General features: G+C 41.4%; 1 protein-coding gene across 1 annotated transcript in view; it reads right to left on the reverse strand.

Annotated features, from left to right (window-relative positions):
- The window catches only part of pth2ra (parathyroid hormone 2 receptor a), a 98,467-nt gene extending 76,395 nt beyond the window's left edge, over positions 1–22,072 (reverse strand). The window contains exons 1-2 of the mRNA XM_087988585.1: positions 21,937–22,072; positions 3,664–3,763 (exon numbers count right to left, since the gene is read on the reverse strand). Coding sequence (XP_087844711.1) covers positions 3,664–3,763; positions 21,937–22,002 — 166 coding nt within the window. The 5' untranslated portion in view covers positions 22,003–22,072. The remainder of the gene's footprint in view (positions 1–3,663; positions 3,764–21,936) is intronic.
- Positions 22,073–25,293: the final 3,221 nt, after the last annotated feature.

Here is a 25,293-nt window from a genome sequence, read left to right on the forward strand (position 1 = left end):
TGCTCCTCGGATGCTGCCTGAACTGCTGTGCTTTTCCAGCACCACTAATCCAGAATCTGATTTCCAGCATCTGCAGTCATTGTTTTTACCTAACTATTTATTGTCAGCCAAATCTCCCATCATACATACCACTCTAGCTTGGCATCTGCAAACTAGCCTTCCACTACTGCCCGAACAAACTGTGGGAGCAGCAATGACAATGAGTGTCAGCTCACTTGCTTTGAAAAGTGCAGTTTTCCTCATTTTCTTTTAAGCAGTTCTTTTCCCATTTCAGCCCTCAATCAAAAATACAGAAAAATTAAAACTTGTAAAATCATGAATAAAAACTGTCTCAAGGTAACAAGCTGGAGATTGCTGGTGATGCTGGTGGTAACACAAGATTTAGGCCCATTCCCAGTGCTGTTGCAACTAGGGCTCATTAACCAGGGCTCAACCAGGTATCCTTCCACATACAACAGAAATATACCTGAACTTCCACACACATCGTCTACTGTAGCCGTTGCATCCGATGTGGTCTCCTCTAAAGGGGAGACAGGACGCCAATGTGTGGATCATTTCATAGAACATTTCTGGGAAACCGGCACCAACCAACCCCACCACCCCATGGCCGAACACTTTAACTCCCCCTCCCCACTCCGCCAAGGACATGCAGGTCCTGGGCCTAGTCCATCGCCATTGCCTTACATCGCGCCTGGAGGAAGAATGCCTCATCTTCTGCCTCAGGATCCTCCAACCCCACAGCATACCCATTCCCCTAGCCTATTACTCTACATTTGCCCCTGACTAATGCACCTAACCCTATACTATGGGCAATTTAGCATGGCCAATTCATCTAACCTGCACATTTTTGGATGATGGGAGAAAACCAGAGCACCCAAGGGAAACTCATGCAAACATGGGGCGAATGTGCAAACTCTACAAAGACAGTCGGCTGAGGTGGGAATTGAACCTGGATCCCTGTTGCTGTGAGGCAGCACTATTAGCCACTGAGCCACTATGCCACCCCCCTGACACCTTCAATGTTTTGTGTCTAGGTCCTGTGCTCCCTTTAGAATTACAACCTTCATTTTAAATTGCCTCTGCTCATTCTTCCCACCAAAATTTATCAAATGACTCTTCCCTGCATTCAATTTCATCTGCTAATTGCTTGACTGCATGACTGTCCTTTTGTAGTTTAGAATTATCCTTCTCATATTTCATAATATTTGCAAGTTTGTTTTGTCACCTGCAAGTTTTGAAATTATGCAATGAACACTCAAGACTAGCTATTTAAATAAAGCAAGAAAAGCAGTGTCTTAATAAGAACAGTTGGTGAACCCCTTTCTCTGGTCTGAAAAACAACTGTTCGCTAATACTCTCTCATCCCCGTCACTCAGCCAATTTTGTATCCACATGGCTAATGTCCCTTTTTATTCCACAAGATCTAATTTTACTCACAAGTCTGTTGACTGGCATCTTGTCAAATATGTTTTGATAGTTCATGTACATGGCATCAACTGCATTGCCCTCACTAATCCGCTCTGTCACTTTTTGTATAGCTGTTCTGATCCGCTCCGGGGCTCCATTCTGTCAGTCGTCCCTCTCCGCTCCGGGACTCCGGACTGCCAGCCGTCCCTCTCCTTTCCGGGACTCCACACCTCTGGCTATCCCGTTCCATTCTGGGATTCCAGTCTAGCCCTCAGCTGCACTGATGATGTTATTACCGCTCCAAGATAAGTTTTCTTTTATAATAAAGTGAATAATTACTGTAATTCATTGTGTCTTTTTCTTTATTTATTTAGAGATCAACTGGGCTTCTAATAGTACAGTATGTATTTTGACTGGCATGAATTTCAGCCCTTCAAAAGTAGTATCCATGTACCATGTAATAGTTGACACCATAAATGTAACCTTAAAACGTAATCTAAAGAATTTGACTTTTACATGAGGATATATCGTAATTAATTCAAATATCCGAAGGGACCATTAATTTTGTCCCAATTGGTCTTTCTAAGGGCTTCTGCATTATCAAGATTGAACTAACTGATTTGTAATTATTTGGCTTATCTTTGCATCCTTATTGAACGAGGATGTAATATTTGCAATTCTCCAGATCCCAGATCACACCCCTATGTGTACATTGGATTACAAGTTTATGATGCCTCTTCAATTTCTATTTTCATTTCCCTTAAGCTCTTTAGATGCATCTCTTCCAGCCCTGGTGCCAAATCAACTTTAAGGACAATCAACCAATTCAAATCACCACTATACAAATGTTTAGTCTACCCAGTGTTTCAGTTACCTCTTTCACAATGACTCAAACTGATTCTTCCTCCTTTGGAAAGACTCATTTTATTAACTTAGTCAAGTCACAGTCTCCATGCATAAATTCATTTTTGGGTCTATAATAGACCCTTGTTTCAGTTTTATCCCTGCTGACAGAAGACTTCTGGAAACTTTCCTCATTCTCTCACTTTAATACTCTTATTTGCTTTTTTTCACTTTCCCTCTCGAACATTCCATATTGAATATGGTTCTCAAAGTGTTATCTACCTGACATACCAAATATATTGGTATTCTGTTTACTCCCTATAGCTTTCATCATCCAGCTAGCTCTGTATTTGTTTGCCAGATCTTTCCCCTACGTTGGAATGTACCTGACCATACTCAAACTGTCTCTTCTTTAAACAGAGCCCATTATTCTGTTCCAATTCTGCCGGTCAATCTTTGATTCCAACGTATCTGTGTCAGATCTTTTCTCAGCTAATCACAGTTGACCACCCCCCACCCCAACTAAGTATTTTTATATTCGGAATTATTCTTTGTTATATTCTGTACCTAACCATACCATTGTGTTATTATGATCATTGCCCCCTAATCTGATACTAGATCTACATAACAAACCTCTCTCCCCAGAACCAAATCCACCAATGCCTCCATCCTCAGTGGACTGAAAACAAACTAATGGAGAAAATCACCCTGAACACATTCAAGAAACATTTGCCCCTCTCTGCCCTTTATTCCATCCTAGTCCACAATTGGATAGTCAAAGTCTCTTTGAAAATTAGTCTTTAGTTGTTGCACCTCTCTGCATTTTTCTTTCAAATTTATTTCTCACTACATTTCCCATCAGTTGGCAGCCCACAGAATGTACTCAGTAATGTAAAGGTAAAGTCTATTGTTGCTTAGCTCAAGCTAAGTAGTTTCTTTCTTTGAACATCAGGATATCCTGTTTTTCCTCCCCTCTAATGCTCTCCTTAATGAATATGGCTAGCCCTCATCCTTTCTTTCGCTATTTTTCCTGAACACCAATATTTAGGACCTGATCCTCACCTTTGTTCAGCTACAATTTCATATTTCCGTGTAGCTACCTGCACTTGCAACTCAAAGACCTTATTTGCCAGATGCCACTCATTCACGTACATAGACAGCAAACATAATGTAGACTTCATTACTTCTGTCTTAGTCTGCCCCCATCTCATACCTTATTACTTACTGCTTAAGTGCTGCCTATCTCTCCAAGTTCTCTGGGCTCTGTAGTTTGTTTCTCTAGAATTACCTCCAGGTCCCCAGAATCCTGCTGGTTTAGCACTATCAAACTGGCCTGCAAAGGTAAAAATTCAACTCAAAGTTGATGTCACTCCTTGATAGAGAAACAAATGTGATGCTGTAGCAAAGTCCTACCTTTTTCAGTTTGATTCAATATATGTAGATCACAGTTTGCCTTTTCCGCAATAAGGAGGTATATCTGTTCTTCTTTAGTAATTACACCACCAACATTAATCTAGAAAACACACAAGATTTTCATGATAAAGAAATCAAAGTGACAATACTGAGACAGTTTTGTTGCAACTAGAATCTCATACACAAATGGAAAAATTGTTCTCAACATTACTTGAATTTTACAATTTTGAATCAATTCTTTGTGATCAAAGACAAATATGTCTATTAATTAAAACTGTATGAAACAACTTCTGATTATCTATTAGTAACATCACTAGTAATCTTTTGAGCATGAAGATTTGAACAAATTATGATTTCTTATAAAGTCCAAGGTAAAATGCTAAGTTGTATATAAGGTTTTGTTCCTTAACCCTGCTACAGGAAGATTACAAAATGTGAATACCAACTAAAGTCACTGTTCTGCAACTATCGGTATTTTTAGCATGTGAATGGAAAGATCTTTTTAAGACTGGAGGCGATTTTCATCAGTGTGTAAACAGGGGTGCCATCTGTCCTTACTGCCACTGTACATCACCCCTGAGGAGTGAGAAATTAGTCACAGAAATGCAGACTATTCAATCAGACAGGAAGTAAGAGGTGATGCTCTTGTTTCATTAACATTTTGGGAAGACCTCACTTTTCTCTGTTTAATGAGCAATTATTTTTAATTATTTTGCAGCATGTATAAGGATGACATGAATTGGAACCACTTCCTGACTTCCTGCCTTTTCTTTCCAAAACTATAACAATCACCAAGACAGCATTGCTATAGGTCCAACCCAGACTTGGGAATGCAACATATGAGGACTCACTTGCTGACTAAATAAGTAAAAACTTTTTCTCTCAAAATGTTTTCTTTCGACATCAATTTTCTTTTCTTCCCGTATCCTCCTGAAGCCATGACTTCTGTACATTTTGAAAATTTGTTCTGGGTATGTGAGGGTGGTTATCAAAGCCAGCAAGTGCTGCCCAACCCTAACTAGCTCTCAGAAGATAGCGGTGAGCTGTCTTTGTAAAATGCTATAGACTATATTGTGCAGGTAACCTAGGGAGAGAGCTCTGGATCTTTGACCCAGTTTGACCAAAATGAAAACACTGAAGAGGGGCTGCTAATCTGTAATAAAAACAGGGGAATATAAAACGTACACAATAGATCTGGCAGCATTTGCAAAGAGAGAAAGAAACAGAAAAATTTTATAGGTTATAGTTTCAGGGTAAGGGGTAGCAGATTTAAAACAGTGTAAGGAGAAATTAAAGGGTCATCAATCTGTGGAATTCACTAACCCATAGTGCAGTGGATACTGGTACATGGAGTACATTTAAGCAGGAGATAGACAGATTTACAAATAGTAATGGGTTGAAGAGCGAGCAGGAAAGTGGAGTAGAGGCAGAGGCGATTGTATCAAATAGCAGAGGATGTTTGAGGGGCTGAATTGCCCACTCCTGCTCATATTCTTATTTCAAGTTGATACTCTTTCACTATAAAAAATGTAACAAGTGTAGAGATGGAAAAGTAAGAGGGAGAGACGCAGGGAAAAAAGGAATGCAAGGAGAAAGCCATGTCTTGGTAGAAGGTAATAAAAATGAAAGCTCAAAGACTGCAAGGCAAAAGCAAAGGGGCAAGTAAAGAAGTAAAGATAACATGTGTCTCAAAGTTCAATTGAGCAGAATGGAAACATCCAAGGTTATAAAAAATAGCATTCATGTATATAATATGATCAGAAATTGTTGAGCTCAATGCTGAGTTCAGGATGCTGGAATATATCTGAACAAAACATGAAGTGTTGTTCCACAAACTCCCCTGAGTTTACAATGGAACAGCTGAGGACAGAAAGGTCAGGGAGGGAGTGGAGCAAAGAATGAACATGACTGGGAACCCAGAATCTAAGAGTCGTGACTCTGGGCTGAATGACAATGTGCAACAAAGGAGACACCAAATCTGGGATCAGTTTCACCAGTGTATATGAAACCTCATCAGCAGCAGCGAACACAGGAAACAAAGTTGAACGAGTGTAAGCAAACTGTTATTTCAGTTGAAAGGACAGTTGTGGCCTTGGGCAGTAGGAAGAGAGGACTTTGAAAAACAAAGGCGTTGCATTTTCTGTACTTCCTCATGGTAATGACCTAGGAATGGGAAGGCCTGTTGGCAGTCACTGAGGAGTTGACTGGGGTGTCATGGAGATTTCAGTCTCTGTGGAATGTTGGAAGATGTGTTTGGTGTTTGCTGGTGCCATCAAGTTGGAAGTGCTGGAAATTGTGCAGGTTGATCCATTAAATGTGAGGGCTGATGCAGTGGAAGATGAGGACAAGGGATCCTATCATGGTTTTTGGGAGGGAGGGAAAGCAGTGGGAGCTGTACAGTGGGAAACGGAACAGAACTGACTTCTACACTCACCCCTCACCAGTCTTGCCAGAACCAGAATGGGCTTGTGTGATCCTCAGTTTCTGCTCCACTAGTAAACACATTCATTAAGTTATTCTTTGATATTTCCTTCAGCTCCACCTTGATGCCATTCAAAATAGATGTTTCCCTCCTCTTCCAGCAGTCCTAAGGAATTGTTCCTTCTACAACACATTGGCCAACTCTTTAATCACCGCCATTACCCTCATCTGTGATATCTTTTCTAGATGGCCACTGCTGACACCTTGTGGTATTTGGCGCCTCTACCAGCAGGTGGTGCTGGGTACAAGTTGTTTGAGTTAGTTCACAATCAACAATCCTCATTCATCATTGCTTTGTCTTGATTGATCTAGTAATTAGTGATAGAGGATGAACCACAATAGACACATTCTTCTTTACGTTAGAGCCCGGGTGCCTCTGGAGAAGGAGCACGCAGTGTCCACCAACACCCTGGAGTTGTTCAGGGAGAGGTGGGTGCCGCAGGGAGTGGAGTGTATTATTTCCTCGTCCAATTCTATTTTGATTTAATCCCTGCCATGCCCTCCCCTTCACTGTTTGATCACACAGCATTGCCCTTTGATGTGAAGGCCACTCGGGTGTTTCCTTTCTTCCTGGTGGTGGAAAATTGAATAAAGATTCGTGGACCTTGTGTCTCTCCCTGTGTCTCATACCTGCACACACACAACATGGGTGTTGGGGAAAAAATAAGCACTACCGCAGTTTGGCGGTAGTGTGTGGGTAAATAAAAAAAAGAGAAATAAAAAAGATAGATACACTGTTCTTAGAAAATAAGAAGTCTTACTACATGATAGCAATAAGTACAACAATTTTGGTCAGGCATAACCATTAGAACCTTACAGAACTAGTACAGATACATCCACTTACTCAAAAAACTAGAGATAGCAGTAGAATTGGTGGAACCAAAATAACATGAACATCAATCCCTTTAGAACCAGTACCATATATAACATCAGCCATGACACCACACAATGCAATTATAGAAGATGCAATTATTTTTTACCTCCACTTTCTTACCCTCCACGGCCCCACACCCTTCTTCAGAGTGAAACTGGTTTTCCATGAAATTATTCTGATTTAGTGCACTATATTCATTGCTGACAGTGTAGCCTCTTCGACAAACTGCTGGCTTGCTTTGTGAAAAGCATGTCACAGACCTTCCATTCTGTCATTCCATTCTGTCATTTCAATTGTCGGCCTCAGTTCTATTCTGACATCTCTTTCCTCAGCCTCCCTCACCTTTTCAATGAAGCTTAATGTAAGATTGGGAGTGGGAGCTTCATATTTTGATTCAATATTTTAAGGTTCTTCAGACTCAACAACTTCAGATCATATCTTCGGACCCCATTTAGAGTCATAGAGATGTACAGCACGGAAACAGACCCTGCGGTCCAACCTGTCCATGCCGACCAGATATCCCAACCAATCTAGTCCCACCTGCCAGCACCCGGCCCATATCCAACCAAACCCTTCCTATTCATATACCCATCCAAATGCCTCTTCAATATTGCAATTGTACCAGGCTCCACCACATCCTCTGGCAGCTCATTCCATACATCTACCACCCTCTGTGTGAAAACGTTGCCCCTTAGGTCTCTTTTATATCTTTCCCCTCTCACCCTAAACCTATGCCCTCTAGTTCTGGACTCCCCGACCCCAGGAAAAAGACTTTGTCTCTTTATCCTATCCATGCCCCTCATAATTTTGTAAACGTCTATAAGGTCACCCCTCAGCCTCCGACACTTCAGGGAAAACAGCCCTAACCTGTTCAGCCTCTCCGTATAGCTCAAATCCTCCAACCCTGGCAACATCCTTGTAAATCTTTTCTGAACCCTTTCAAGTTTCACAACATCTTTCCAATAGGAAGGAGACCAGAATTGCATGCAATATTCCAACAGTGGCCTAACCAATGTCCTGTACAGCCGCAACATGACCTCCCAACTCCTGTACTCAATACTCTGACTAATAAAGGAAAGCATACCAAACGCCTTCTTCACTATCCTATCTACCTGGAACTCCACTTTCAAGGAGCTATGAACCTGCACTCCAAGGTCTTTTTGTTCAGCAACACTCCCTAGGACCTTACCATTAAGTGTATAAGTCCTGCTAAGGTTTGCTTTCCCAAAATGCAGCACCTCGCATTTATCTGAATTAAACTCCATCTGCCACTTCTCAGCCCATTGGCCCATCTGGTCCAGACCCTATTGTAATCTCCCTCCTCGCTGTCCACTACACCTCCAATTTTGGTGTCATCTGCAAACTTACTAACTGTACCTCTTATACTCGCATCCAAGTCATTTATGTAAATGACAAAAAGTAGAGGACCCAGCACCGATCCTTGTGGCACTCCACTGGTCAAAGGCCTCCAGTCTGAAAAACAACCCTCCACCACCACCCTCTGTCTTCTACCTTTGAGCCAGTTCTGCATCCAAATGGCTAGTTCTCCCTGTATTCCATGAGGTCTAACCTTTCTATTCAGTCTCCCATGGGGAACCTTGTCGAATGCCTTACCGAAGTCCATATAGATCACATCTACTGCTCTGCCCACATCCATCCTCTTTGTTACTTCTTCAAAAAACTCAATCAAGTTTGTGAGACATGATTTCCCACGCACAAAGCCATGTTGACTATCCCGAATCAGTCCTTGCCTTTTCAAATACATGTACATCCTGTCCCTCATGATTCCCTCCAACAACTTGCCCACCACTAAGGTCAGGCTTACTGGTCTGTAGTTCCCTGGCTTGTCTTTACCGTGCTTCTTAAACAGTGGCACCACGTTTGCCAACCTCCAGTCTTCCGGCACCTCACTTGTGACTATCGATGATACAAATATCTCAGCAAGAAGCCCAGCAATCATTTTCTGATGTTTACTCTTATTCTCTACCAATCATTTAACTTTTTTTTCACATTTGCCTTGTGCCATCAACCCTTTTGTCATTTGATTTCTTCTACTTTCCAAACTATCACAAACCTTCCCTTTTGATCTTTCTTCCCCCACTTGTTTTGTACTTGCTTAAAACCAATATTACGCCTCTCACCTTTTCCAGTTCTGATGAATGGTTTTTGAACTGAAAAAGTAAGATCCTTTGTCTGTAGATGCTTGCCTGCTTAATATTTCAAGAATATTCTGTCTTCTTGTGGAATCAGGGTTGCCAGGCATCCTCCAATACCTTGCCTCAGTGATCCATTGATCATACAGGAATGTTGATGGGCAATTCAAGTACAAGCAACAGTCAAGCTTGTAGTTGGGCGTCTTGTGGTACAGTGAGCACATGTCTAACTCCTGGATAGGGAGGCTTAAATTCAAGTCCCATCTGCTCCAGAGGTGGGTCACAGCATCTCTGAACAAGTTGATTTGGGAAAAATTGGTTGCATTAAAAAAAAGGTTCAAGCTCAATCCTACCTGAACTATAGTGCACTTTCAGCAAATATTGTGGATTGCAATCATGAGTGAAGTTCCTCACTGAAATGTTGCCTCTGAGGACCAAGGCTGCTTGGCCAACTGTAACATTGTTATAACAATAGCATATTCTCAGGACAGATTAAGCAGCGAATCTGTGAGATCTTCCCAGTTGTCATGACTTGCTGGTTGCCTGTAGATAACACTTGCTCATCTTTTTTTAAGCAATAGGATTCAAGAGCAAAAATATACTGTATAAAGGGAAATTGCATTGCACTGTAATTAGCTGAGCAACTGTGAGATGTTGATAAATTTCTAATGCTTCTGACTCCATTAGGCAGCACTTGAGAAACATTACTACATAAAAATTCTGTTTAAATAATTTGCTTTAATTAATAGAGGCAATCTGTCCAGACTCAAGTATAAATGGTCCATGCTGCTAAAATATATTCACAGTAAGCTCAAACATAAATTCTTTGGAAATCGGAAGAAAAATAATCCTGGGATGGCTGTGCACCTAATTTCTCTTTTTTGAATAGGACCACGCTGCAGCATCACAATCAAATGGTTATTTATTGAACAGTGAAGATGAATCAATTCCCATAAATTTTTAATTTTGAGATAATCATGCTTTGAAGAATTTCACAAAAATCTCTTCCTAATCTCAAAATGTGCCATGTGTTTCATTTCACTTTTAGCATGTTCTCCTTCACTGCAACCTTTCATCTCAAGCATCTTCCAAAAACAGCTCATCTTAATATGACAACCTCAATGCGCCAATAGAAAGGTAAAATATGTATTTATATTCTAAACAGTCGCACAATTCTTTTGATGAGATGAAATGCTTGAAGTGGCCACTCCATGTTGTAATTGGTAGAGATCGTGTTTGCACACGTGAGATATATTTTTGTTCATTGGAACCATTATTGAAATATATTACTTATGTTGCCAACAAAGCTATTTGAAGTCACAGGATGGAAGGAATGTATGCTTTAACTTTTTGGCAAGCGACCAAGTGTGTGAATGTCAGTAAATTGCATAACAAATCACAGTGACAAAAATAGGCAATGGCCCTGGGTTTCACAATGAGGCAGTGGACAGGGTCTCTGGTTGAACTAAAATGGTGCCAGAGCCCTGATTCTGGAATTCATGCCCCCAAACACAGCATCCAACATTTTTAACAGGGAGAAAATAGGCAGGGGGAAAGGTCATGGGGCTGAGGTAGGGGGTGGCGTGGGGGTTGTGCTTTAGTTTTTGGAAGTAGCTGCATAGGTTAAAGAACAGCTAATTTCAACTAAATGCAATTTTCTTAAGTACAGTATCCAAAAGCACACTGTGGTTTGAGAGTTCCAACTGATTAGAAAAGCTTTGATGTAGGGCTATGAAAACTAATGTTTTTTTCTAAGGGTTTAAATAATTGAAGGAATTTCGACGTAGTGAATGGGATTCTATCAATGAGGTTTTTTTTGCAAAATTGTGAACTCATTAACAGAAATGTAGAGCTTTATTGATTTAATCTCAGCATGTGTCCTAAGGTATACCATTGGTGAACACTGAATGAGTTAGGATGGAGTGTGTAAGGGCAAACGTTGGTGGATGGGGAAAAATGGATTGGCCTGAGTTTGCAACAGAGAGCCATGGTGTTGATAAAGGGGCATCAGTTACAATGGAGCCTACTGAGAATCTATCGAAGTGGATGAAATGGCATTGGTTTGCATGGAGGTTATGAAAAGACTTGGTGGCTAGGTAAGAGCTTAGGCTAGCATGTGTAGGCATGGATGGAGCATAATGAAGTTGTGTGGTGGGGGTAGGGGTGGGGGGATTGCGAGGGTGTTTCTAGGATGAGATCTAAAGGGTTTCTTTTTACATTTTAAAGTTCTGGTGTAACATGGGTGCCTTTCACACAACGCATTTCCACACAGGGCAGGCCCTGTGACTGCCTCCACACGGTTTCCACAAGCAGCAGGAGCATTCTTTCTCTCCACTTGAGAACACCCAGGTCAAGTTCTCTGAGGTCAGGATTGCGGAATGTGGAATTTTCTCAAACTTATCCCCTTGACTTGGGAAACTACATCACTAACAGAAGAGAAGAAACACTAGTCCAGGTTGTACAGGACACTGGTCAAACCTCTTCTGGAATACTGTGTCCAGTTTTGGTCGCCCAGTTTTAGGAAGGACACTATTAATCTTCAGAAGAGATTTACCAGGGTATTGCTGGGTATGGATGGTTTGAGTTATAAAGAAGGCTGGATAGGCTGGGACTTTTTTCACTGGACCATAGAACATTGAAGGTGACCTTTTAGAAGTTTATAAAATATTGAGGGATATAGGTAGGGTTAATGGTAGGTGTATTTTCCCTAGGATGGGGGATTTCAAGACTAGGGGGAGTTTTAAGGTGAGAGAGCAGAGATTAAGGAAAAGCACGAGGGGCAAATTTTTTTACACAAAGGGTGGTTCGAGTTTGGAATGAACTTCCTGAGGAATTGATGGATGCAGGCATAATTACAACATTTAAAAGACATTTGGATAAGTACATGAATGGGAAAAGTTTACAGTGATACGGGCCAGGAGCAGGCAGGTGGGATTATGTTTGGCATGGACTGTTTGGACCAATGGGTCTGATTCTGTGCTGTATGTTTCTATGACTCTATGACTCTAGTCTTTAAACTTATTGGGCCTGAGGGATAGGAGAATGTTGCTTATGGATTTGTGGATTGAATTGAGGAAGGACAAGTCCTCCAGATCTAGAAATATTAAAGGACAGTGATTATGACTTCCAGATTTTCAAAGTTCAAACAACAGTGCATATACTAAGGTAATGATGGCAGAGAGAATAGCAGCAAGGACAATGTGAGCAGCAATGTCAGATATCACAATAGTGAAAGGAAATTGGAGGGATGCGAGAAGGAAGGGATGGGGATTAACAGTACAGGAGGATGTGAAGGTCAATGGAGCATCGCAGAGTGGCTAAGAAGCAAAGACTAAAATGTTAAGTGAGTTTTGAGTAGTGAGATAATTTTTACACAGGAGTTATGGTTCTGTATTTTCCATGGCATTGAATATGGAAAGTATAGAACAGGAACATAAGAAATGGGAGTACCTGGTCCTTCTATGCCATTCAATAAAACCATACAAACATACAAAATAGGAGCAGCAATGGGCTATTCAGCCCTTCAAAACTGTTCTGCCATTTAATAAGACTATAGCTGATCCATTAGTTTATTTTTTCTTTCTATCTAATCCAGCTCCCTCAGAGGCAGCTCTCAGAGTAAATGGGGTCTCTGACACTCATGTTTATTTTTTATTCTCCGAGTGAACAGCATGTCTGATACTCCTTGTATCTATTTTTTTTCCTTTCCCCCAGCGCCCATGTTGTGTGTGTGCAGGTGTGAGACACAGTGAGAGACACAAGGTGTACGAATCTTTATTCAATTTCCACTACCAGGAAGAAAGGAAACACCCAAGTGGCCAGTTGACAAGCAGTGCCCTTCATAAAAAAGGGCAATGCTGCGTGAACAAACATTGAAGGGGAGGGCAGGGATTAAATCAAAATAGAGTTGGAGGGGGAAATAATGCACTCCACTCCCTGAGGCACCCACCTCTCCCTGAACAACTCCAGGGTGTTAGTGGAGACCGCACGCTCCTTCTCCAAGGATACCCAGGCTCTAACGTATCCATTAGTTTTTAAATGTGACATTCTCATCTAGTCCCATTAAGGTGACATTCCCTGTTTTATGTACTTTCTCAATAACAATATTTAATAACCTTGCCTCCACTGCTTTCTGAGACACAAAGTTCAAGTTGTACAATGTTCTGAGAGAAAAAAAATCCTCTCAACTCTAACCTAAAAGGGCACCTCTAAATTTAAAGTAGTGCCCCCTAGTTCCAGACAGATTTACAAGAGGAAACATCTTTCTCAAAACCATTTAGAATCATACAATCTTCCATTAAGTCACCTCTCACTCTTCTAATACTAGGGGAAACAACCCAGCCAGAAATTTGGTAAACCTCATGTAAACCACCTCTAATGTATTTACTTCCTTCCTGAAATCAGGAGACCAAAACTGTACACAATATTCAAGATGTGGTCCCACTAATACTCTGTTTAGCTGAAGCATAAACATTAGTTTTAAATACAATCTTTATCCTAATACAGGATAGCACCCCAATAGACTTCCTGATTATGTGCTGCACCTACATACTAACTATTTATGACTCATGTACACCAGAACAACTAAGTCCCCTGCACCTCAGAATTCTGCAGTTATTCTCCATTTTAGTAAGTATCTGATTTTTTATTCTTCCTACCAAAACGCGTAACTTCATATATTCCAATTTTGTACTCCAAGTGCCAGATTTTTGCCTGTTAACTCACTCTATTTTTGTCTGAAAACTCCTTAATTCTTCTCCACAACATACTTCCTGACCTATCTTGATGTTGGGGGTCGAGAATATGGTGCTGGACAAGCACAGGAGGTCAGGCAGCATCCGAGAAGCAGGAGAATCGAGTTTCTGGGCATAAGCAGTTCATTCCTCACTCCTGATGACGGGCTTATGCCCAAAACATTGATTCTCCTGCTCCTCGGATGTTGCCTGACCTGCTGTGCTTTTCCAGCACCACAGTCTTGATTCTGATCTCCAGCACTTGTAGCTTTCTCCTATTTTGATGTTGCCTGCAAGTTTAGCTACCATGCCTTTACTCCCCTTATCTTTGTCATTGATATAAAATTGAGAAATGTTGAGGCCCCAGCACAGATCTCTGTGACACTCCACTTATCATATCCTGCTAAGACAAGACAAAGACCTATGTATGCAAACTCTGTGTTTTCTGCCAGACAACCAATCTTCTATCCATATCAATATGTTACCTTCCTAAAATATAAATCTCATCAACTGCATTCTAGAAATCCAAGAACAGTACATCTTTAGGCTCCCCTTTATCCACAGTGCAAGTTACTTCTTCAAAGAACTCGAATGAATTGGTTGTTCTTTTCCTTTGATGAAGCAATTTTTAAAAAATTATTTGTGGCTGACACCATCCAGCATTTATTGCCTGTCCATAGTTGCCCTTCAGAAGGTGGTGGTGAACTGCCTTCTTTAACTGCTGCAATCCACCTACGGTAGGTTGATCCACAACGTCATTATGGAGGGAATTCCAGGATTTTGATCTAATTTCAGTGAAGGAACTGCAATATAGTTGCAAGTCCGGATGGTGAACAGCTTGGAGGGGAACTGGCAGGTGGTGGTGTTCCCATACATACCTGCTGCCCTTGTCCTTCTAGATGGAAGTAACTGAAACCATTTAGAATCTTAGAATCTTCCATTATGTCACTTCTCACTCTTCTAAATCCAGGTGAAACAACCCTGGATAGGAAGGTGCTGTCTGAGGAGCTTTGGTGAAGTTCTGCAGTGAATCTTGTAGATAGTACACACTGCTGTTATTGACCGTTGATGGTTGAGGGAGTGGATATGATGCCAATCAGTGGCTGCTTTGTCCTGGATGGTGTCAAACGTTTGAGTATTGTTGGAGCTGCATCTATCTACACAAGCTGGGAGCATTCCATCACAATCCTGACTTGTGCCTTATAGATGGAGGACAGGTTTTGGAGAGTTAGGAGGTGAGTTACTCGCCGCAGTATTCCTAGCCTCTGATTTGCTTTTGTAGATACTGTGTTTGTGTGGCCAGTGCAGTTGAGTTTCTGTAACCCCCAGGATTTTGATGTGGGGATTCAGTGATGGTAACACCGTTGAATGTTGAGGGGTGGTGGTTATAATGTCTCCTATTAATGATGATCATAGCCTGGCATTTGTGTGGCATGAGTGTTACTTGGCATTGTCAGCCCAAGCCTGCATATTGTCTAGATCTTGTTGCATTTGAACATGGACTGCTTCAGTATCTGAGGAGTCACAAATGATGATGAACATTGTGCAATCATCAGTGAACACCTCCGCTTTATGGAAATTAATATCTACCTACAGGTCTCATCTCGCTGCCAGGTAGAATGAACAATTAGTGGAATGGCCTGTGCCCAATTGCAACCTGGCAAATTTGACATTGCAGCCTGCTGACCAGTGAAAGAAGGAGTTGCATCTTTTCCAGGGAACTGAAATGCCAATCAGAAGAGGCTCTCACAGTTGTCTCTTTGCGTGTACACACTCCTCAGCTGCCATGTCCAGCATGCTCAGCATTGCCTTCACCAGGGTATGCTGGCAAGATCACAGACTTACCTGCTTTATGGGGCATTCATGTGTTTTCTTTCTCCTGCAGTATTGGCAGTGACCACTGCTCTTAGTGACAACTGATGGTACAGAGACACCACCAGTCTTCAACGGGCTGCTGCTCTGTGACACATGACCTCCAAGAGAAGGATGGAGGTTTTGACCCACAATAATTAAAGGCTCATGAAATAAAAAATTACAAACATAAGAATTAGGAGCAGGAGTAGGCTCCTCACCTCTTCAGTTTGCTACACCATTCAATGAAATCATAACTGATCTAATTATTCTACATTACCATCTACCCTTGATTATGTTTCATCCCCTTGCTTACCAAGGATTTATCAATGTTTGCTGAGAAAATATTCAGACTCACTTCCATTGCCATTTGAAGAAAAATGTTTCAAAGACTCATGATGCTCTGTGAGAAAAAAAAAATGCTCCTTAACTCTGTCAGAAATGGGAAACTCTTTACTTTTAACATTGGCTCCTAATTTTAGGTTGTCTCACAAGAGTAAACATCCTTTCCACATCCACCTTGTCAAGATCCCTCAGGATCGTATATGTTTCAATCAAGTCTCCTCTTCCTTTTCTGAACTCCAGTGGATACAAGACTAGCTGATTCAAGCATTCCTCATAACACAGCCCTCTCATTTCAGGTATTAGTCTGGTATATGTTTTCTGAATTGTTTTCAACAATTTACTCAATGTTCTCTCATAAATGTCCTGTATGACTCAAATGACTCTACATTTATACGGAAATCCCCTCTCAATCAATGTTCGCATTCTATTAGCTTTCCTAATTACTTGTTTAGGGGAGAAAGTAAGGACTGCAGATGCTGGAGATCAGAGCTGAAAAATGTGTTGCTGGAAAAGCGTAGCAAGTCAGGCAGCATCCAAGGAGCAGGAGAATCGACGTTTCAGGCATAAGCCCTTCTTCAGAGTACTTGTTTACCCTGTATGCTTCCCTTTTGCGGTCTATTCACTAGGATACCATTTACATAATATGCTTTTCTTCCCACACACTAAAATGGAAAAGTTCACACTTTCCCACATATAGTCCATACAACCCTGTTTCATTTTCTTATGTCCTCTTTGCAACCTGCTTTCCCATGTATCATTGTGTCTTCTAAAAATTTAGCAACCATGGCTTTGGGCCCTACATCTAAGTCATTTATATTAATTATAAAAAGTTGAGGCACAGCAGTGATCCCTGCGGCACAGCACTCGTTACATCTTGTGAAACAGAAAACAAAATCAATTTCTGCCCATTCTCAGTTTCCTGCTATTTTGTCAATTTTCTATCCATGTCAACATGTTACTCCTGATGCTGTGACCTTTTGTTTCCCACAATAATGACAATAACTTTAATTACAACCTTTTCAATTGTCTCTGGATATCTAAGCCCACTGGATCACATTAATTCACAGCACATCATGCCTTCTCAAAGAACTCCATTAATATGGTTAAACATGATTTCCCTGTCACAAAACTGTGTTGATTCTGCCTGATTACACTGAACCTATCCAGGTGCAGAGCTCTAAAATGTCTTTAATAATAGCTTCTAATATCTTCCCTGTTAAGCCAACTGGCCTGAATTGTTTGGCTTTTTGTTTCCCTCCTTTTTTTAAATATCAAAGTTACATTAGCTAGTTTAAGTAAGGGTGAGCCAGCCTAAGGGAGGCAGGGTTGCCCTCAATATTCATAAAAGGATGTGAGGAGTTTGGTCTCAGCATTTAGCCCAGCTGTTGGTTATGTTTTGATATACATTTCTATCTAATCAAAGTCAGTTTTGCACCTTTAAGTTCATTATTCCCCATCTCATGTTGATTTTAATCATTATTATTGAGGATAAATTGAGTTACATGTAAGTTAGCAGAAACTGATCTTATATTTGCCACATAATTTCACTGGCCACACATTTTGAATTACTTCTGATTCATCCATATCCTATAGTGATTTATCAGAATGGAAATGTAGGTTCATACTGCCAGTGTAACTCATGTCTGGGGAATCAGCATGTTCTGAATAAAACAGCTTTCCGCTTTGTTGAACAAGAATGCTTTGTGAAGCTGATCTAATGCAAAGCTGAGAAAGTGAAGAACAATGTGAAGGTATTCATCCATGTCTTGAGGCTTTGGGGAGATATTGTTTGGGCCACCATATTTATAGTCTAAAGGTAATTGAAAAGGCTCCGTGAACCAAATAACCATGATAACAGAATGAACATTTTTTTGCCTCAAAGTTACTGAGTCTCAATTTGGTGTCTTTTTTGATCTGTTGTGATTTGCTAGTTATATATATAAATTGAGGTCAAAGGTAGAATTTGTATAAGAACTTCGAATAAATTCCTTTGTGCAATAGTCGTTCTAACATTTAATGTTATCATGTACAATAATCTTTCATTGAATTGTGAGCTCAATATTGAATTTTATAGTCATTCTTGGATGGTGTGATATGATTGACCTATATATTCAGCCATTGATTGCTATAGTTGATGTCTATGGTATTTAGAAGATTATCATACAATCATGATTTGGAGATGCCGGTGTTGGACTGGGGTGTACAAAGTTAAAAATCACACGACACCAGGTTATAGTCCAGCAGGTTTATTTGGAAGCAGTAGTTTTTGGAGCGCTGCTCCACCTGATGAAGGAGCAGTGCTCAAAAAGCTAGCGCTTCCAAATAAACCTGCTGGACTATAACCTGGTGTCGTGTGATTTTTAACATAATGCAACCAGACAGTTAATTTGGTTTTGGGAAAGAGAAAATTATTGTTGTCAATATATTAGCATTCTTTGAGAAAGTAACCAGCAGAGTGGCAAAAAGGGTATCTGTGGAGAATGTGTATTTATATTTCCAAAAGATATTTGACAAAATGCCACTGCAGAAATTAAGAACTTATGATGTTGGGGCAATACAGTAGGAAGGACACAGGAGGGGCTACAAAGTAGACAAAGTAAAGATAAATTGATCACTTTCACCTTGACAAACTGCAATGAGAGGACTGCACAGGATTCAGGAGTCTACTTAAAATTTATTTTTGACTTTAGATGAGGAGACTGAATATATTGTGGCCAAATGTGCTGATGATACAAAGATAGAAAATCAATTTATGAAAAGGATACAAAACATTTACAAAGGAAAGGTTTGACCAAAGATTTGACAGATGTAGGATACTACAGGAAAATATAATATCCACTTTGACAGGAAGAATGGAAAAAGCAGAATATTATTCAAAGGAAGAATGTTGTAGTGCAAGAGTTTGGGTGTTCTTGCATGTGAGTCACAAAAAAAATCAGCATACAGATACAAAAAATGGAATGTTGGCCTTTATTGCTAGGGGAATGCTTTATACTACTCAGACATCTTGCTACAATGGTATAGTACATTGGTCAGGCTACAGCTTGAGTACTCTGCACAGGTTTGATCTCTTTACTTAAGGGGCATTGAAAGCAGTTTATAGAAGGATCACTAAGCTGATTTCTGGAACAGAGGAACTGTTTTATGAGGAAATAGTGAGTTAGTTGGGCCTATTTTCATTGGGATTTAAAAGAATGAGAAGTGATCTTATTGAAAAAATGTAAGATTCCAAGGAAGCTTTGACAGGGTAAATGGTGAGAGGATACATCAGCTCATGGTGAATATAGTTGGAGGACACAATTTCAAAAATAACGACACTCACACTTAAGAGGGAAATAATGAGGAATCACTTCTCTTGGAGGGTCAGGGCTCTTTGCTATCATTTTCCCCAGAAAGCAGTGGAGGCCAGACCATTGAATATTTTGAGGCTGAGCTGGATATATGTTTGATCTACAGGGGAGTCAATAATAATGACGGGCAGGCAGGAAAATGATAGTAAGGTTACAATTAGATTAACCATGATCTTATTGAGTGATGGAGCAGGCTTGATGGGATTAATAACCTAAATCTGCTCCTATTTCCTGTAACCTTGTGATCATCCAACGTGCTTCCTGTAACCCATTAATTGGGATACGATGTTCATATCCTACAAACAAATAAAACCGTCAGCACTTGAACGTCAAGAGATGAATGATTAGATAATCATTTCGGTGGTGTTGGTTGAGGGAAAAATGTCATTCAGGAAATTAGAATTCACTATCCAACTTGACGCTCGTTTTCAAAATACTGTCGACAGACCTTTGTCCTTACTGAACCTACAATAACCTCAGTACCGCAGCAAAGCATCAAACGTTGGAGCACAGTGCCAAACCCACAAGAGGCTGACACATCACTAACAGCCTCCCAATTCTCAAGAATTGTTCAATTTACAGCACAGAAACAGTCCATTCATCCAAACTGACCATACGAGTGATTTTGCTGCACATAAGCCCCCTACCTTATTTCATCTTATTTTAACAACATATTTCTTCCTCTCTTACGTACTGTCCTTTCTCCTTTTGGTGTATCCGTGCCATTGCAAAATAAATCCTTGTCAAAGATTCTGAAGAAAATCTCAAGGAAATCAATCTTTAGGATTGCTGTTGTATTCTACTCAGCACTCCTTTACGTAACTGAGGTTTGGCTGGAATTAAGTTTTGCACCTAAAGTTTAAACACCATGGACTCATTTAAATAAATAACAATGATAAAACTGGGAAATGAGAGCTTATGTGCCCTTCAGCTTTAATTCTCCCGCGTCTGAAATTTATTGTCAATGCTTTAGAGGTGAATCCCTGAGGAAACTATTGCAAATGCTCGCAAAGAACTTCCATTCTCAAGAGAACTGCATCCCCTGGAGTAAATGGAAGGGATACCTGACAGACAAGGCTACAACACTTGTACTTTGATAAACTAAAACAAAATCTGCGAATTTAAACACAATCTCCCCAACTGTTTACAACGGGCATATGTCAACAACTCCTTCCTAGAACTGCACCTTACCGAATGTCTGGTGTAGTGGAAATTTAAAGTGCTGGAAATCCCAAGTGAAAAAAAAAGTGCTGGTGAAACTCAGCAGCATCTGTAGTGACAGAAATAAGTGTTAACGTTAGGAGTCAGTTTGGGCTTGAAAGGTTAACTCTTGTTTCTCTCTCCATGGATGAGGCCAGACGTGCTAAGTTTCTCCAGCACTTTCTGAACGTATGGAGTATATTGCTCTAGCTGATCCTCCACCCCAGGTACCTCTATTGGACCGGCAGAGCGGATGAGCATAAACACAGAATTAAAGGAATATACAAGTCCCCCACACATTATCAAACTGCGTGCTTAATCACAGAATCACACAGAAATGCAGGAAGTAGTTCAGCCCGTCATATCTGTGCAATCAATTTCACTTCACTGCTGTTGTCTCGCACATTGCCCACCTCTCAAATTCAATTATCGAAACGGATGAAGGTTTATATTCGTTAAAAACGATGTTTGTGACAGACGCAAGCCTGCGCTAGCCTAAGGATTCCACATATGATCTGGTTTTTCTTTTAATGCAGTTTCCATCCCTTTCCCTCCACAGCTGCCCTTTCTCAAAAATTATGTAAATATAAGCAAGGCACAGTGATACAGGAACAGGGCACCTGGGGTCCCCGGAAGAAAATGTTTTTTTTTAACTGAGGTGCCAACGTTCCTCTTTTAACACTTCAGAAATTAAGATCAACTTTATTTGCAGCGATGGCGGTGCCTTGAGATAAACAAGAAATTCTAGTTGCTTTAATTGCACTACCACACGGGTAATTAAACTATAAAGAGAAGCAAATTCTTCCGATTTCATAAATATCGGTCAGGTTCCTCTGAAACCTTCAGGTATGGAACAATCAACGCGGCTACGGTTTGTTTAAAAAAGTCTACTGCAAACAGATAATCAAAGTTTCGTTTCTGTGATTGACTTAGAAGTCGCTATTAACGCATTTTGGCATTATTTGTATTACAAATTTGAACCATTCTAACTGAAAACAAAGGCTAAATAAAATCTGAAAGAACTGTAGATGCTGTAAAACAGAAACAGAACAAAGGCTTTTCAGAGATATACCTGACGCAACTTAAAAGAACAAATTTAAAGTTGGTAATGCACATTTTGACATTCCAGTCAGCACCAAGTATATCACGGCCAACACAACTAGAATTGAGGATGTTACGTGATGCTGATAGTGCGAATCTCGAGCATCTGCAGTCCTCACTTGCTCCTGATAGTGCTTCCTGCCCGGACTGCACCACACTCAAGAGGCACTAGTCCTGGTCCTTACCTGTGTATTTAGCCCAAAGTAGCAGCACATCACTCCGAGGGCTCTCAGTGCAGACCGCCCCCTCATCCTGCAGCGACCAAGAGCGCCTCGCGGGTCAGAAATACTGAAGCTTTATTCAGTCCCAGTCACTGTCTATCACCCACACAGACCTCCTCTCATTCCTTCCCAGCACTTCCAAAACCTTGCAGATAGGGTATGAGTCAAGTTGTGACGATAAGCAAAGGGGTAGACTGGGGTGGACTTTACAGCTCAACAGCGGGAATCGTTTGCATTCCCCCCTCACCACTACCAGGGGTGGCTGACCTCTCTCCAGAACATTCCCAGTATTCCGTTGATGGAGCTGAAAGAGTTTACGGAGCCTAGCAAGAGATCTGAGATCCTGCTTAGCTCAATCCTCCCCCCCCCCCCAAACAAAAAGTTTGAAAGCTTTCCTCTGTCAACCTAACTCTGGATTTCTAATATTTCTTCTTAGAGTTTCCGAGGGTGAGAGCGGTCAGTCTTTGTGGGATAAAGCCAGTGTTGGAAAACGCATTGAAAAGCAGATAGTCCAAACTCATCCGCTCCACACAGTGGGAAATGTAAAGTGAGGACCCGGCTCTCTCATCATTCATTGGGTAACATGGAAAGCAAGAGAAGCTGTTGACTGTATTTACCACAGTGCCATCTCCTGTATGAAGCAAGACATTACTCAAGCTAAGAAGGAAATAGTGTGGAGAAGAGAGAGAATTAAATAATTCTTCAGTAGAGCCAGCAGGTAATAATAAACCTACAGCCCCCTGTTCAAAAATGCTACTCTTTTGCATTAAATTTAAAGCCCATTACTAAAATTGTCAAACCAGGTGAATGAACAGATGTGGGTTTTGTGGACGGATTAATCAAGTTTGATTCCAAATTCCATTCTGCTCACATAAACCAAAACAAAAACTGCGAATGCTGGAAGCTGGAGTGTCTACCATTTTTCTCAACTGAGGATTCCCCAGCACCATTGTTGACAGGGTCTTCAATCAGTTCTGACCCATCTCCCACACTTTGGCCCTCATCCCTCCTTCTCTGTCACAATCGTGATAGGGTGCCCCTCGTCTTCACCTATCATCCCATCAGCATCGACACCCAGAGGATCGTAGGCACTATTTCCACCAGTATGCCACCACCAGACAAATACTTCCCTCCCTTTCTTTGTCAACCTTCCACAGGGATTGCTCCCTTTGGGACACCCTGGTTCATTCTTTCTCCATTCCCAATATGTCCCTACATCCCACAGCACCTTCATATGCAATCGCAGAAGGTATAATACCTGTCCGTTTAGATTTAGATTCCCTACAGTGCAGAAACAGGCCCTTCAGCCCAACAAGTCTACACCCATCCTCTGAAGAGTAACACACCCAGACCATTCACCTACTCCCTACTAATGCACCTATCACTATGGACAATTCACCTGACCTGCACATCTTTGGACTGTGGGAGGAAACTAGAGCGCCTGGAGAAAACCCACGCAGACACAGGGAGAATGTGCAAACTCCACACAGACAGTCACCCGAGACTGAAATCGAACCGTGGTCCCCGGCGCTGTGAGGCAATAGTGCTAACCACTGAGCCACTGTGTCGCCCCTACTTCCCTCCATCCTCCAAGGACCCAGAAATACCTTCCAGGTGGACCAACAATTTACCTGCACTCCACTCAATCCAACCTATGGTATTCGCTGCTCACAATATCATCCCCTCTACATTGCGGAAACGAAACATAGGTTGGGTGACCCACTTCGCGGCATGGTGGCACAGTGGTTAGCACTGCTACCTCACAGCGCCAGAGTTCAATTCCTGCCTCAGGTGACTGACTGTGTGGAGTTTGCACGTTCTCACCGTGTCTGCGTGGGTTTCCTCCGAGTGCTCCGGTTTCCTCCCACGGTTCAAAGACATGCAGGTTAGGTGAATTGGCCATGCTAAATTGCCCATAGTGTTAGGTAAGGGGTAAATGTAGGGGTATGGGTGGGTTACGCTTCGGCGGGTCGGTGTGGACTTGTTGGGCCGAAGGGCCTGTTTCCACGCTGTAATGTAATCTAATCTAATAAACACCGACATTCTGCCTGCCAGACAAGACCCTGAGCTTCCCATTGCCTGCCACTTTAACGCACCACCCTATTCCTTGGCTAACATCTCTGTCTCAGGCTTGCTGCAGTGCTCCAGCAAAGCTCAGCTTAAACTGGAAGAACAACAACTCATTTTCCACTTGGAGATCCTCAGCCTTCAGGACTCATTATCGAGTTCAACAATTTCAGGGATTTAGGAGCTTCCCCAATGTCTTTCCCCAAATCCTGCACACCAGGCCGTTTTATCACATGAGCTGCTGCTCCACACAATACACTGTCAACTACTAATAGTCCCCATTAGTAGTTATTCATTCCCCAGACTGACTTTTACTCATTTCTTTGTCTGTCCAACTATTTTTTCTCTCTCTTTGGGCTCAATTTCTATCTATTATTTACTTCTTACCCCTTGACCCTACCCTAACCTTTGCATACATACCAACGTTCTCCTAGTTACCAATAGTTCTGAAGAAGGGTCACTGGACCCAAAACATTAACTCTGATTTTTCTCAATCGATGCTTCCACTCTTCTCTCATTGGTTCACCTCTGACTCTTGCCTTCTCTTCCTTAACTTCTCTGTTTCTTTATCTGGGGGTTGGCTGACAATGAATATCCACTGCAAATCCACCCACTCCCACAGCTACCTTGACTGCACCTCCTAATGTCCTGTGTGGATTGCATTTCATTCTCCCAACTTTTCTATAGCTGTCCCATCTATTCTGATCACGTTACCTTTCACAGGAATGCTTTTGACATGTTTGCCTTTTTTTTCCAAACCAAAGACCACCTTACTGACTACCATCAGTTCTGATGAAGGGTCATGTCCGAAATATCGACTCTCTTGCTCCTTGGATGCTGCCTGACCTGCTGTGCTTTTTCCAGCACCACACTTTATTGACTCTGACTCTCCAACATTTCCACCATCTGCAGCATGATGCCATCATCAAATACATCTCCTGCTCCCTTCCCAGTTAGCATTTCAAAGGAACTGTTCCTTATGTAATGATCTGGTCTATTCTTCCTACACTTCCAAATTCTCATCCCCACACCTGCATGGCACCTTCTTTAGCAATCAGGTGAGGTGTAACATTTGCACCTTTTCCCCCTCCTTTCTCACAATCCAATGTGCCGAACACATTTTCCAGGTGAAGCAGCATTTTACTTGCACTTCTTTCAATCTAGTTTCTTGTATTCACTGCTGTCAATACAGTCTCTTCTGTACAGGGGAGACCAAATGCAAAGTGGCTGACAGATTTGCAGAACACCTCCACT

Source organism: Chiloscyllium plagiosum, unplaced genomic scaffold, assembly GCF_037043375.1.
Source record: "Chiloscyllium plagiosum isolate Xiang-an unplaced genomic scaffold, Cpla_swu_hap1 HiC_scaffold_7, whole genome shotgun sequence".
NCBI lineage: Eukaryota > Metazoa > Chordata > Chondrichthyes > Orectolobiformes > Hemiscylliidae > Chiloscyllium > Chiloscyllium plagiosum.